General features: G+C 33.1%; 1 protein-coding gene across 1 annotated transcript in view; it reads left to right on the forward strand.

Annotated features, from left to right (window-relative positions):
- The window catches only part of LOC119837792 (ABC transporter G family member 20-like), a 46,515-nt gene that overhangs the window by 26,563 nt on the left and 3,676 nt on the right, over positions 1-16,276 (forward strand). Inside the window, exons 5-14 of the mRNA XM_038363549.1 lie at positions 9,166-9,256; positions 11,035-11,182; positions 11,565-11,668; positions 12,141-12,244; positions 13,203-13,324; positions 13,809-13,933; positions 14,603-14,777; positions 15,021-15,124; positions 15,340-15,422; positions 15,980-16,133. Coding sequence (XP_038219477.1) covers positions 9,166-9,256; positions 11,035-11,182; positions 11,565-11,668; positions 12,141-12,244; positions 13,203-13,324; positions 13,809-13,933; positions 14,603-14,777; positions 15,021-15,124; positions 15,340-15,422; positions 15,980-16,133 — 1,210 coding nt within the window. The remainder of the gene's footprint in view (positions 1-9,165; positions 9,257-11,034; positions 11,183-11,564; positions 11,669-12,140; positions 12,245-13,202; positions 13,325-13,808; positions 13,934-14,602; positions 14,778-15,020; positions 15,125-15,339; positions 15,423-15,979; positions 16,134-16,276) is intronic.

A 16,276-nucleotide genomic window follows, 5' to 3' on the forward strand; every position in this document is an offset into this window, starting at 1 on the left:
AGGGTGGAGTCAGTGTTCAATGTACGACTATTTATAATATGACGGATTCATATACGTTTATACAAATACCACAGTATACAGATAAGATTTCAGTAGTACGACGTTGATCTCTTAGTAAAAACTTCTAGACAAGGTCGCGGTGGTTAAAAGTCAATAATCCTACTGATATAATAAGCGAAAGCTTGTATGTTTATTTCCTCTTTCGTGCGAAAACAGCTTATCGTATCTGTATGAAATTTTGTACAGAGTATTTTATAGTCTAGATAAGCATATAGGCTACTTTTTACCCGGGTACCACGACAATATGTAGTAATAATTGTGACGCAGGTCTTTGATAATACAAGATGATGATTTGTAATATCTCGCCACACAAGTGGTACGTACTATGTTTACAATGTAATTACGTATCTCTTTTAATCGTATACATTTAATAATATAGTAAGGTTGTAATATAAGATACCTCTTTTATAGTGGGGAAATCTTGCGTGATCCAAGGTCGCCGGGGAAGGGGCCGTGAGTTCTGTTGGATTCCTACCGACTAAATCATCAAAAATCTCACTGTTTTCCGTCGAGCCGCTTTATTGAAGGGGCAACGAAGATTTCTGTCCACACTTTCTTTCTTTCTTTCGCGTTTACAATATTAGTAGGATATCACTAAATAAAGATGCAGCTTTCTAATGCTAAAATAATTTTTGAAATTGGCCCTTTTGGGTGAAATCATAACAAACACATACAAACACACAAATGTTTCGCTTTTATAATATTAGTTTAGATATACCGTACCGTATAATCAGCGTATGATCTATTATTTATTTCAAATACTATGATGCAAGGCGTCATCTTGCAACGCTTGCCAATCTCTTGGGAAATGGTCTGGCTCCAACATTCAACAAGCTACGTATCTCTGATCATTTCTTTCGATTTCTAAATACTTCGCCGAATTATTTATATATGTTGCTAGATGCGTTCGGTCTCGCGGTTTAAATCACACTCAAACTGAAACTCAGACTCACTTCAAACTCACAATATCAAAAACAAGCTGCAACTCAAACTCTAACTGGTTATTGCTTTAAATCACTGTTCCTATGGCAATGCGAACAAAAGTGATCCAAGTTGCTTCTTATTACATCAGCAACCTGTCAGTGAAAGTCCCGTTAAAAGTGTTCCAGCCGTTACAGAGACCAGCCGGAACAGACAGCCAGACAGACAAACAAAATTTATATGTTTTTTTCTACACTACAATATTTTATATATTGTTACATAATAAATATTTGCTTGAAGTGGTTCTTTTAATATTACAAATGAATTATTATTAAATATTTCAGATTTTGTCTGCTTTTGGTTCCATTTAAATTAGATATAGTTCTGGCAATTTAAAAGCGGTTCAGTTTACATTAAAAATAACTATTTATTAAGAGGAGAATTCTCATGCAAACCCTCCTCTCTTTTCGAAATGTGTTATATTGGACTAGCTGTGCCCCGCGGTTTCACCCGCGTAATTCCGTATCCCGTAGGAATATGCGGATAAAAAGTTACCTATATGTTATTCCAGTTGTCCAGCTGTCTACGTACCAAATTTCATTGCAATCGGTTCTTTAGTTTTTGCGTGAAAGAGCAACACACACACACTCATCCTTATCACGTTTCGCATTTATAATATTAGTAGGAAGTAGGATAGTAGGACTAGTAGGATAGTAGGACTAGTAGGATAGTAGAATAGGATTCCAACTTTTACCATCCCATAGGCCTACCGACAAAACACCACTGTCTCCCACCACGTCGATAACCGGGATAGCGGGAAAACATATGAATCATGTATTGCCTTAGATAACGGTAAGAGAACCCGTTCGGAACCGCTGTGTTTACTGAATTACTCTTCTTAAGCGTTTAATTATAAGGAAAACTTACTGAAGCTCTTTAACCTTCACTAAACGACGGTAAATAATTGTTTTAAACTGCAGCTATTTAATTTTTGGATATGAAATTCTTCCATATAAATACTTTATTAAACGTGAGTTATAATAATTAAGTTGCTATACCGAATTTCCACTTAATGCATTTATCAAAATTAACAGCAGGTGTCTTATGTCCTTAACACACATACAGAAGCGTCGATCGTATCAACAAAGTTAATGATTCATACAATAAATAAACATAACCAATCCCTACTAATATTGCAAGTGCGAAAGTAACTCTGTATGTCTGTCTGTCTGTCTGTTACGATTTCACGTCTAAACCACTCAACCGTTCGTGATGAAATTTGGTATGATGATGGAGCTGAACTTGGGAAAGGGGTTGAAATAGGGGATGAATGTTTGTATGGAAGTTTCTCATTGTCAAACATAAAATCATGAAAGATTCTTTCATACCTAAACCACTCAACCAATTTGACAATAATTCTTGACCTTGGGAAAGACTATAGGCTTACCATATCGCGCGATATAAAAAAAAGCTAGTTTACTCCAAAAGTTTTTAAAAACGTCAATCTTGTAGGTCTCTCCCGTTGTTAAATAAGACTTTAAATATATGTTACTATTTATATGCTAACTAAAGTATTATGAGATAATACTTATAACTAGCAAAAACATCATAGAATAAACATAAATTTGTCCAAAAATCAATAACAAAGATGACAATCAGGAAGTATGATATCATCAGATTTTGGACTTGTATTATTTGGGACCTATATATAGTGTTATAGTTTTCAATTGGTTTACGTTGTTCGTAAAAACGACAAAGGTTCTCAATTTAAATTTGAAATTATGTACTCGTAGTTTATAATATAAGAAGATGTAATAACACAGCATTGACAATACGAGAATTATATATTATGTAGGTTGTGAAATATGTACCTACTTCGTTTATTAACCGAAGTATTTACGAGCAGGATAAACGCCTCATGGAATTTATCATTGATAATGCTGTATGCTCTTGTAATTAACACGTATATAAAGTAATGGTAACGTACTCCTGCACGATTTCTTTACATTTTACCTTTATGCCTTTAGAGTCATTTTTTTTATATCATAGTCGGCAATGGAGCTGGTGGATCGCCTGATGGTCGCACTACAACCGCCCATGAACATTTGGTGAGGCATAAGGTCAAATTACAGTATAATAATAATAAATTAAGATAGGATTAACGAGAGGAATAAAGGAAAGGACTGGGAAGGGTAGGGAAAAGGATATGGGCCTCTAGAAACTACTCTGTAAAAGCACTGTTTCGTTCAGTGAGTTGGGGGGCCTAGGTCACGTATCCCTTTCCTTACCCTTCCAAATCCTTTCTTTTCCTTCATCAATCATTTAATTACCCTAATACTAATAGTATGCTTCTCAATGGCTCCAAGTATTATCACATCAAATTCGCTAGAAGATTCTAGTGGTTTATATAAAATACACGATACACCGGTGATAGGTAGTTTTATTGTGCGAGTCGAGTACGCTTCGGCACAAAACGGGCCAGCTCGCACAGAGGAAGTACCATACCCTTACAGAAGACCGGCGTGAAATAATAGCATGCAGTGTTTCGTACGCCGTAAACGTTCTATTTATAACACTGTTTGCCATTAGTGTATCAGTCGGTACAATAAAAAAAAAAAACTCTTTACCAAAGTGTAACATTCCTTTATCATTAATTTTTATTGTTCAAGTGTACGTAGATATATTTTGCATGCTGTGTTCGTTCATTGTAGGCCGTTTAATTTAACATTACACTTATTTTCTTATATTGTATACCAAACTTATACCCATAGGAATAAAATGTCTTTCTGTGAAAAACAGTGACCTTTAAAACTTTTATCTATTCTTTTATTGCTTCATCGCTGAAAAGTACACTTTCGCTATTAAATAAGTTAGGATTAGAGATGGTCTAGACCCCTCTTACCATGTAAACAACAATATAAGTTAATAAATTTATCAATATCGCTTTAAATATTTTTCGTTGTGCAATGACAAGATACAGAGTTGTTCATTTTTTATTTGCTTTTTTTCATGGCATATCTAGAAAAGGAGCAGGTGGGCTAACTGAACTTTAGTCGTCTAGATAGGAATAAGAATAAATAGTCACTTCACAATGAAAATAACTCACAATAAAGAAACCTTTGTGCTTTTAGTACAGGTTCTCGTAAACTATAAAAACAACTATTGACATTTAATTTTTGAAAGGAAAAAGGACCAGAAACATAAGGATAACTACCCATCAAATTACCTACACTCTGTACATGATTTAACTAATAGCCTTATAATTTTACTATATGTCTCTGAAATGAATTTTTCAATCGGCTCGTTAGTTCTTTAGATCAGCGCGTTCAAACAAACGAATTCTTTTAAGTAAATTGAGAACGGCTTTAAAGCCCCCGGTTCAATGGTTTCACACGAAAATGTAAATTCATAATAAGGATAATTCATAATAACTATAATTTTAGGATTTATCGACCTGAGAATAAGATGACTAACGTAATGTTATTTAGTTCTGTCGCTTTTTTATTCTGCTGAATAGAACTAAATAAAGCATTATGCAGTTCATCCTTCTATAGAAAATATCTTGCTTTGTTAATTAACTATCTTTTCGCCTGCGGCTTTGCTTGTTTATGCTTAAAATTATGCACTTCTTATATTTTCGAAGAAATGGCAATGTCATCTTTTTTACGGCTTTATGCGCGTATTTTATGTAAGCCGAGATGTCTGGTATATTATTTATTTTAACAAAGAATCACTTAATAAACCCCTAATTAATTTTAATTTAACTGAATTTACATTTTTGCGAATTTATTTTCTTATTGCCAGGTTACATGGACAGGAAAGGACAGCCCCTCCAATTTTTTTAACAAAATGTAGCGAATAAGTGAAACCTTTTTTATTAGATTTCCCAGTAGTTTTTGAAGTTAAAACTTCTTTAGGCGCGTTGAGCGTTTTGGTAGAGGGTAAAATCCTCGGTTCGCGCCACCGACATGCTAATGATAATTTTTTCAACCACTTTGTATTTATATTTTGTTCATGATTTGTTTAACCCATCATATGTAACTAATAAATAAAAGATAAAAAATTTCATATAATTTTTGCATATAGTTTTAATTACTCTCAACTTAATAGTTCCGTTTTCACTTCTATCGACAGTCCCACGACTGCTACTGTTTTTTATATAATTAACCTACATACAAACACTCAAACAGAAAAAAATTGCGTACCATTTTTGGGTCTATAAAATATTCATTATGCGTAGCAATTGTCTTTAAAAATATATTTAATGAATAAAAATGGTCTGATTGTCAGTTATTTATAAGTATAAGTATATAATCCGTAACATCAGTAAATGAAATATTATTATTAAATCATGCAAAAGACACAAGGTCCAGTGCCATGTCGTATGTATTAGGTCAAGACATCCCGAGTGTTATTTAAGACTCACGAATTCCAAACAATGCGTAACCTTTATAGAAGGTCAGTTTGAGCCTGAGCTTTATAAATAAACAGCTTTATCACACGGATTAACCCGTAATGCATAAACGTTTTGATGTTTAAAAGTAAGAGAACACTTAACACTATAAGTGTACATACTCGTAAAAGAAATGACAGTTATAGTGTTGCAATATAGCACCTAAAAGCATGTTCAGTTGCTTAGTCAACGAAAAAACACCTTTCTTACATGTGCAATACCTATATGTAACTATCAAACCCGGCGAACTCCGTTTCGCCACCAGATGGTTGTATGTGAAAAATAATTTTCCCGGTTTTCTGTTGAAATTTTTCCTGAATTTTCTTTGCTGTAAACCTCACGGATCCCGAGACCTTTCCAACGAATGCAAAACCGTGATAATCGGATCATGCGTTCTGAAGTTATAGTCTCAGGAAGAAAGACCCGACTTATTTTATTAGAAAAAGTAGCAGAGAGCAACACTGTCGGCAAAGCGCGTGACACAAAATTATAAAAAAGTAAATTCGTCACTTACAAGTGACGAATTTACTTCTGTCGCGTAACTCAACTTCAAAAGGTCGTATCCTAGCAGCATTTGAACCGGATTATATAAACCACAATACTATTCTATATATACCTGATACGTACGTGAGGTACTTATATATTTATTGATTGAAAAATAAAAATCGGAGGCCTATACCCTTTTCCCTACCCTTCCAGCCCTTTCCTTTATTCCTCTCATCAATCCTTTCTTAATCCCTTCCCCATTTAAAGTTAGTAATCCATTTGTAGAGTCTGCAATTGACCTTACGCCTCTCCAAATATTCATGGGCAGTGGTAGCTGTTACCATCAGGCGACGCACCAGCTCCATTGCCGACTATGACATAAAAAAGTCTTAGAAATCCCGACCAACTAAAACTATCGATATTCACTTAACGTGAAAGTGTATCGTGACACTCACTATTTACTCACACATAGAAGATTTAACACATGCTATTTCTTTTTTCGCTACGTCTCTGAGCTGCATCTAGCACTTTAAATTTACCTTGACTGTAATCGCTACAATTGAATGTCAGTTCATTAAAACGTTAATTTTATTGACATTTTAAAGTAAACTCTGATATGTAAATGTCAAAAACAACAATACAAAATGAAAAATACACGACACGAAGCTAAGACCGCCTGAGATTAAAAAAATAATTGTGAAAATGTTAAAGGCTTTTTGTTTGTAATTATATTGTATGTAGTTACAACATGGTTTACATTTATAAACGAGATAGCCATTATTTTTATTAAACTCGTTTTATTTACATTCTATTATGTATATGTATAATGTATATAATTATCTTGGCACATCTAATTTAATCAAACAATATCACAGTATATAAATAACCTTATTAATCATGAAAGAATCGATGTTTCTTTACTTATAAGCTAAAGAGTTTGTTTATTTGAATGTGGTACTCTTACGAACTACTGGTTCGAATTGAAAAATTGTTTCTTTTCGAACCAGTAGGTAAAGGAGTGAGGAATCCTATAGGCTATATAACAACCAAATATTTCAAAGATATAGGAATCATTTTAGAATTTCTGTGACTGTGTTTATGTACCAAGTATTTTGTTATGTGTGATTTCATGCTAATACAAGCTTTCCGCACGCAGTTTCGCGCATTTTAAGAAAATTTCTATTAAAATGAAATCATAACAGTACAATTTGTCGCTCTCTAGCCTACAAAAAAATCTCTAGATACAAAAAATCATAACATAAAATGGATCCGTTGCGACGCGAAAGATGTTTTTAAAGATGTTCTATAAAACAAACACACTTTCTTATTTATAATTTTAGTAGACATTACATATTCAGCTAAAACTAAATATAAATATGTTTTAGAATTGAAGCACAAACACACGACATTACCAAGTGATAAAACCACAAGATGATGGACTATAGTAGGTATGACGAGTCTATCTCTCAGTCATTATAATTGAAATAAATATTGAAGTAATCACCTCCTACGTTATAATTATTAAATAATAATATGTCCATGTGCCTTCATTGTTTTTCCGTAAGTCGATCTTAAATATATAAATTAAATGTCAATTGAAATTGATGCACTTTAAAGTGCACGGGTTTCATATTGTTTATTTGTACAATTAAAAACTTTAAATGTATGCTTTTAATGTCAAAATGACAACTTTTGTTAAGCTTCCAAAGGTATTTACGGCATCTTTGTAAGATAAGATTTCTTTTTTGGTTTATCTGGAACATTCGGAATAGTCTTAAAGATTCAACCGATTTTCATAGGTTTATATAACACAATACAATAAACCAAATATTGTATACCTTTCAAAAATTTTACATTCAAAACAGACGAAAACTTCCGTTAAACCAAACATATGCTTAACAATGAATATTTCTTTAGAATTTTCAATTTGTACAAAGCCCGGTAGCATTGTATTCAAATAGCTGCAATTACGACTAAGGTGAAGTAAACAGATCAATTATTCGCGATTAGATAAAACACCTTCTCTATCATGGAAAATTTATTACTTTTCCAATTTAATAAACTTCTACTTTCAATTCGTGGCTTCTTCCGTATTCCTTATTAAAAATGTGTAATACTAATTTCTGAGTTTATAAATCTGTATCACTTTTATCAACGGATGTTTTTTATTTCTCTCGCAGTTATCAAATGAAACAAAGGTTTTGTTACTTAAATACTCCTAGAGTTTTAACCGGTTGGAGTGATTCTTTTATGGAATATTGTTTTGGATTCAACACGCTTAAAGTAACATCTATTATTTGATCCTACGCAAGGCCATTCCAATCCTGGATTATTGTACAAAAACTCAGAGGACAGATGTCTATCTACGTTTGTTATATAAATCAAAGTTTATTTGCAGCTCCGTAACATGCAATATGTAATGAAATTATGAATAACTAGAAGCTCGTACCGGCTCTGCTTGAATATCGAGGATCCTGTTTTATCCTAAGGCTGCTGTCTTCTATATAACAAATTTCATCAAAGTCCGTTAAGTAGTTTCAGCATGATTGACGGACGAACATCCAAACAAACTTTCAAATTTATAATATTCATGGGATTATATATACCGCATTTTCATGTATCTGAATTAATAAATAGTTTGACTACTTCGATTAAAATAAATACCCCACGCTATGCAACCAAAGAGAAAATCATTAATTTGAGTATCCAGACACAATTAATTATCATCAGAAGGTTATAGATATTCTAGATAATACCTCGTAAAAGAGTAGAGCAGAGCCTTAAAAGGTAGTCCCCCAAACTCCCACATTGGAATTAGTACTGCTTTAAGACGTCACGGTAACTTCATTAAATTAAGACCGATTTTATTAAACGCTTTTATTAGCTCCACCTCCATGTATTTTATTATTTTTATGCCTCTACTGAGAACTGAGATATTAAGATAATATGAAAATGTCGATTTGTTGTTTGTTCAGTTTTAAATTTATCATTTGCTAGAAACAATACAACTAAGACATTTATTTATTTGCCTACTGTCCATGGACATTCGCAGATGAAGTGTCTGCGAATGCGCTGTCCGCTTTAAAGGGATAGGGATAAGGAAAGGATTGCCTTTTATTAGTAGAATAATATTATCTTCAAATTGAACTACCGGATTATCAAAGACACTCCTAAGAACAGCTCATTCAAAGAAATACAATGCCAATTGTAAAAAAATATATTGAAATTATAAATATTTGTTTCAGAATTTGGAATTACCTATCAGAACTAGCTACAAAGGGAACAACAGTGATAATAACCACGCATTATATCGACGAAACGAAACAAGCTCATAAGGTAAGACAAACCATGTGCAAAAGTATTTTTTAACTATGTTTCCCCATTTATTTGCTGTTCTGAACACTTAATCAAATCTTGTATCAATAACGTATATTTTTGTAAAAGATCGTTTACTCTAAATGTAAAAAATACAACACCTAATAATAATAAATCAATTTAATAATTAAGGGATGAGGAGCACCTTATTATATTGTATTCTATAACTTAAAAGCGTTTCAATAGCTATATTCATAGCTACTTCCACAACTTTTACAAAGTTATGTTTTACTTAGCTTATATGTCATTTAAAATGACATGAAAAGGTCACCGATTTTCCAGGGCTGCCAATACTCACTGACGAATCCACGACATCCAGATTCTAAAATAGGACCCATAGGTCCTTTAGGTCCTATTTTAGGGTCCTTTAGGTCCTATTTTAGTTACGAATCCATAGTTTCCCATCAGATGCAAAATCACGTCAATAGTTTGTTAACCCACTGAGTTAGCGAAACATAACCAAAAAGATCAGTCCAATTGAGAACCTCAATCATTTTTGAAAACATCGATTTTAAATTGTCAAGTAGACAAACGGCCATTACAGATATTCGCGAAACTGGCCCCAAACCTCATGAGAATAAAAACCATTTCTTAACCGCGTCAATTCATTATACCTACTTTGGTATTTCGATTTTTAATTCTCTCTCAATTGTGAAACATCAAGCATAGACTCTACAGCGTGCATACAAAGTATGTTATGTAAATGAAATATTATGAAAGATTTATGAAGAACAATAATCATACCATTATAATAGCTGATTGCGACTCCAACACTTGATGGAGAAGTAACATGCAATGTCATTTGACCTTGATAGGTTATATTTTCCTGTATTTTTGCAATCGCTCAATGGTGATAATCATGTAAATGTAACATTATAGCTGTAACATTATTATAAATAAATGTAAAATCACATAAACACAACATTTTGCTACATCTATGTTTATGTTCCAACAACTATAATTGAATCTGAATATTCAATTGTTTCATTTATTTACAAATTAGGATATTTTCTTGGATATTTTGCAATTCTGGTTTTATTACACTATAAATAGGAATGGTTAATCCCAATGAATTATATTTTATAGTAAAAATATTACAATACTAGCTGTGCCCCGCGGTTTCACCCGCGTAAGTCCGTATCCCGTAGGAATATCGGAATAAAAAGTTGCCTATATGTTATTCCAGTTATCCAGCTGTCTACGTACCAAATTTCATTGCAATTGGTTCAGTAGTTTTTACGTGAAAGAGTAACAAACATCCATACATCCATACTTACAAACTTTCGCATTTATAATATTAATAGGATTACAGTTATTATAATTTACTCGTATAGTAGTTGTTATATTTATCATTTACCCTTTACTCCAGCACGATCAAAAAATAAGGTATATAATAAAATATAATAGGAGATCTTTCTGTATCATAACATACTGTATCGTAATCATACATCCAATAACTTTTAGACCTAGCAACGCTTCGTTTAACCATTTTTAAGTGTTTCAATGGAAAACTCAACAAAACTAAACAAATGTTGTCTAATCCTTGCCCTTTTTGCCTTGTCCTAATCCTGCCTCGTGATCAAATTTTTTCTATTCTTTCAAAATTTCTCATTTATAATGCTATAAAACTAAAAAAATTAAATGTTGTCTAGTTATGAAAACATCTGTATCTTAACTACAATTACTCATCCAACAGCATATTAAAACACAATTGATATACGCCAATATTATTTCAATAGATTGGTCTTCTCCGAGATGGTCAGTTATTAGCCCAGGATGCGCCTGATGAAATACTACGGAGATATTCGTGTACCACCCTTGAGGAGGCGTTCCTCAAAATGGCCGTCGCGCAAAACGAAAACTTACGCACAAACAGACGGCGATCTAGTGAGTATTAATAAACATACTAATTAAAAAATGGGTTAAAACTCGTGCGTAACATTTTATATGACTTATTTCAAACTGTTATATTAAAATATTAATTATTCATATAAATATGATGAATCTTTTGAGAAAATAGTTTCATTGTCATTTAGTTAAAAAGTTTATTTTTTTATTGTTTGATATATACTCACTATAATTATAAGATCGAAAGTGTGTTTGTATTTTGTTCTTCATTCAAATATAATCGCTGCGATACAACGTGTAACGCAGCGATTATATTTAAGCAGACGAAGCCGCGGGCGGAATGATTGCGTTGTATAGTAAATAAATGTTTTTATCAAAAATTCTAGTAGTAGTAGTACAAAGTAGATGCCTGTTATTCTAGCCCTAACTTCCTCTTCCCCTGACGTCATACCGGACAACACCTTATCAAATGACAGCCGATTCCACTCCACCGAAGACTTCTCCATCGTCACAAGTAGTCGAGATGTAAGTACTCAAAGAAATTAAAAATTATAGTAACACTAAATTTATATTAATATTGAGTTTATGAAGCGTACACTATTATAGAATAACAGCTATTATAACAGTAAAAAAACATTAAAATAAAACTCGGAAAACATTTTTTACCTTTTTTCCATTTCTCACAGTATTATTTTTAAAAACTAAATATAGTACTAACTAGCTGACCCGGCGAAATTCACAACGCCATACAAAGTTTGGTGATACGTTTTTCTACATATTTCTTACTTTTAAACCTTCCCTGGACTTTTTACTAACCCAAATTATCAAAATCCGCTATGCGATTCTCGAGACTAACGAAAAGCAATAGATTTTTATATATAAGAAGTAATCCTTTGAAGGCTGGCAATTTAATATAAAATATTTTTGAAGGATCTAAGATAAATGATAAAATAAATAACAATTATATTTAATTCGAACAAATATAACATATTTGCAGGTACTCACGAAAAAAGACAATCACATGGAGTTGAAGAGTAAAAAAAAGGGCAGATACAAAGCGGTTTTTATTAAAAGCATTCAACAGTTTTCGCGGCATCCGGGGTAAGTGATATTTCTATACTAATAATATAAAGCTGAAGAGTTTAATTGTTTGCACATAATGGCTTTACCTAACTTAAAGTGGCGTTTGGATATAACACTTAAAATAAGAGGGTCATTTATATAAACGGCCATTAATTGAGTGACGGCTTTGAGTTGCATTTGGGTATTCGGCCGCCTATAATAGTTCTGATATCTCAAAAGACACATTAGATATTTATAACAATTCTTAGATCGGACTATGACTTGAATATCATAAATAACATAGACTTAATTCAATATACACATCACGTCAAACTGCATACTTTCCGTACACCAATTTGGATAGAGACGTGCTCTGATTGACAAATTTTCAACCTTAGAACTCATAATCCTTAACGAAAACTTTGATACAGGGTTCTCATGATTTGTTTCCGGCTTAAGTCAGAATGATTTATATTTAATGATTTTTATTCATGATTTTATATTGAGCGTTGGAAAATTCCGCTTATTGATCATTGTCTTTATTTTTAATCTATAAAAAAACAGATTATGTACGGAGTAGTTGAAATGGAAATCTTTTTTAAATAGCAATAGAAACATGTTATTTTGGGACGTAACTTGAATTTTAATTCGTAAACACTATATAAAATGGTTAGATACTAAGAGTTATCTTAATATGAGAGTTTTTAAATTACGCAATGTTTACACATACTATTAACAATTGACTGGAGTACCACAAGGTTCACTTTTGGGACCGTTGCTCTATACCATATACATAAATGATATGCTGCATAAAAAACAATATTGTGAAAACAAATAAAAAAAAAACATATTCTGGACGTTTATATTATTATTAAATGAATAAATGTGGTGACAAAAAACATGAGCATAGTCAAATATATTATTTTAAATAAAGGAATTTTGATTGAATCATTTACTGCCTATTATTCTTACATTTGAAACAAACCATTCTTTCCAGCGGGTTGATATTCTCAGCGCTCTTCCCGATCATACAGGTGGTAGCATTCTTCAGTGCGGTGGGACACGACCCTAAGGACTTGCATCTCGCTATTGTTAATGATGAGGCTGCTTCAGTGCCAAGTACGTTGTTCAATTTTATTCATAACCCGATATTATGTCACCATCCTAAATGTTATTATCTGTTATTAGGCTTATATGGTATAATAAAATTAGGTTAATTAAGTTATCCAGTAATAATATCTTCAGACGTACGTTTTTATCTTTTATCTTCGGGTATTATGACACAAATTACGAACGAATTGTGAAGACTCCTAAGAGATTTCATTAATTTACCAGAACTTTTTGCATGATTTACATTCTCTGTTTTACTTAATTAGATTGAATATAGAAAAGAGAAATCTCTGTCAAGGTAAAAATATACGTAATCTTTATAACAATTAAACAAAAAGCATATCATAAAAACTTCTTTGACTTCATTGAAAAACATTTCAAGAAGATTTATTCTCAACTTAAAACTTCGTATTACATTGTCCACATCAGATAATACCATTGTTTAAACACTAATTTAGTTCTAATGAAAGTAATTATCGCTAATTATTTCCAGTGGGTCTAGATCTATGTAGGAACGATAACCTGACACGAGTAATGATTAATGAAGACGGATCATGCGACTACTTTATGCTAAGTTGCTGGTTTCTGGACGAAATGGAAAAACGAAATTTGATGGTGGTGAGTTTTCTGCAAAACTACAATCTAAAAAAAATAAATATAAGTTTAATTGTATTTTTTTCCTATCGGAATTGAATATGGTAAAGGAATATATTAGAGCATTATAATTATTTCTGTTTTCATCTCCTAACTATGGATCTTAACTCAGATCAGGTCAACAACTGTTTTAAACACATTGATTATACGAAACTATATACCTAAGCCATATTTCGATTGTTGAATAGCTTAAAGAAATCTATTATCATACGACTAACAACGACACAACGCAACGCAACAAAAAACAAAAAAAAAGGTGTGTGTGCGATTCACACACGATAGAAGTGAAACTTCAGTAAATCTACAAAAGAACGAGATGAATATATATAAAATATAAAATTAGTATGTATGTATATTTCTGTCTCATTCTTTCCCGGCTTCATTTATACATTTGTGTATTGGTGTCCCTTACCTGTCGTTTTTCCGTTGCATCAGGTTTGAAATCACAACGATTCTAAAGAAGTTTCACTTCAACAAGACACGAATGATACAACACGACAGGACGAAATTCACATTTGAACATAATTTTTTCTCAAAAAGGATACTTAATTTGTTTGCGTATAGATGAATTATATGATAATTTAAATCACTTAAAATAAATAAAACCCTTGTAAAAGCATCACTTTCCCCCAGTCCTACTACAACAACACCCACGAAGCTAAGGCAGCCGTGGCCAGCCTCAAGACATACGGCGCGATATACTTCCCCGCCAACTTCAGCCATTCGCTCGCACTACGCGTCGCCGATGGATATGTGGAGGACGACATTGTTGAAGACGGCACTATCAGCGTGTGGCTCGATATGACAGGTGAGTTGGTGGTGGTGGTGATAATGATGATGATGATGATGAATAAGATAGTGATGATGAAATAAATATATAAATAAATGATGACTGGACTGTGTTTGTTGTGTTAATTGAGGATGGCAATATCAGCGCGTTGTGATTTGACACAGTTATGACGATTATTTATGATCACTTGTATAAAATTAATATCAGTAAATAAATTATGAGTCAAACTGAAACGGTTGGATATAAAATCCAATATTACAGATCACCAGATCTCCAACTACCTGAAGCGGCAGTTACATAAAACCTACGAATACTTTACGAAGAGGACGATGAATGCTTGCGGGCTGAACGAAGATCTCGTTCAGGTAATACTTTCCTTCTTTAAATATTAAAACACGACATAATTTCGGTGCCTATTTACTGAAAAAAAAGAAAAAACGGAAACTTCGTAAAATCGCTCTTGCTTCATAAATACCACGATTAGCAAAAATAAACAAGTATTAACATTATTTTTAGCAGCATTTTAGTAAATATTATCAACAGAAAATTAAGTTATGACAATTATTTTAATTTTCAACAGATTCCAGTGCGTTTCAAAACACCAATCTTCGGTTCATTGGAACCAGAGATGGTTAGTTACATGGCCCCTGGAATTATGGTCACGTAAGTATTTCAATTTTAAAATAATGCTTTTCACTATTTACAAAACCTTTATTAGGCAGTAACTTAATTTTGCCGTCACATACAAATTAAATAGCAAAGGTCCTAGAATATAGCCCTGGAGCACCCACATCTTAATGTGATTGTAACTTATATAAATTTGTTTTTATAAGCAAAATATTTTATTAACTTAATTGTAAAAAAATTGTTATACAAGGTTGTTTGTTGGATTGTTATAAAACTACAATTAGTAATATTGCATCTGTAAGGGTCTTGTTATATACACTATGTGATTACCTACCTACCGTAGCTGCCCCCGTCAGCACTATTTTAACTAGGGAAGCTACTCTGGTCACCTGCGAATACCAACTCACTCCCTTGATACTTCACTAACGGCTCGATGAAACATACTGGGCTTTCAGTTAGAATCCGGCATAACGCAGCTCGTTTTTCTGGGCTTTTGGTATCTATACAAGATTCCTCCACTAAGAAAAGGGAGACTCCCTTTTCTTAGTAGGAAAGCAAGTAGCTGTTCAAAGCTAATCTACTGCTCCGACCAGGATAATCTACTTCCTGCCCGCGATCGTAACATCGACGCTGATGATCTCGGACCGGCTCGAGGGCGTGTGGGAGCGCAGCGCGGTGGCGGGCGTGCAGCCGCGCGAGATGCTGCACGTGCACATCGCGCTGCAGGCCGCCGTCATTGTGATGCAGGTGACTCCTTGCCCCAAAACCGAGCCCGAGCCCTTTCCGACCCCCTCGAACCCTACCCGAAACCTTGACCTTGCTAAACCCCTTGCTCCAAAACCCCCTAACCCTTTCCAATCCCCTCAAACCCTACCCAAAACCTCCTGCCA

Source organism: Zerene cesonia, chromosome 29, assembly GCF_012273895.1.
Source record: "Zerene cesonia ecotype Mississippi chromosome 29, Zerene_cesonia_1.1, whole genome shotgun sequence".
NCBI lineage: Eukaryota > Metazoa > Arthropoda > Insecta > Lepidoptera > Pieridae > Zerene > Zerene cesonia.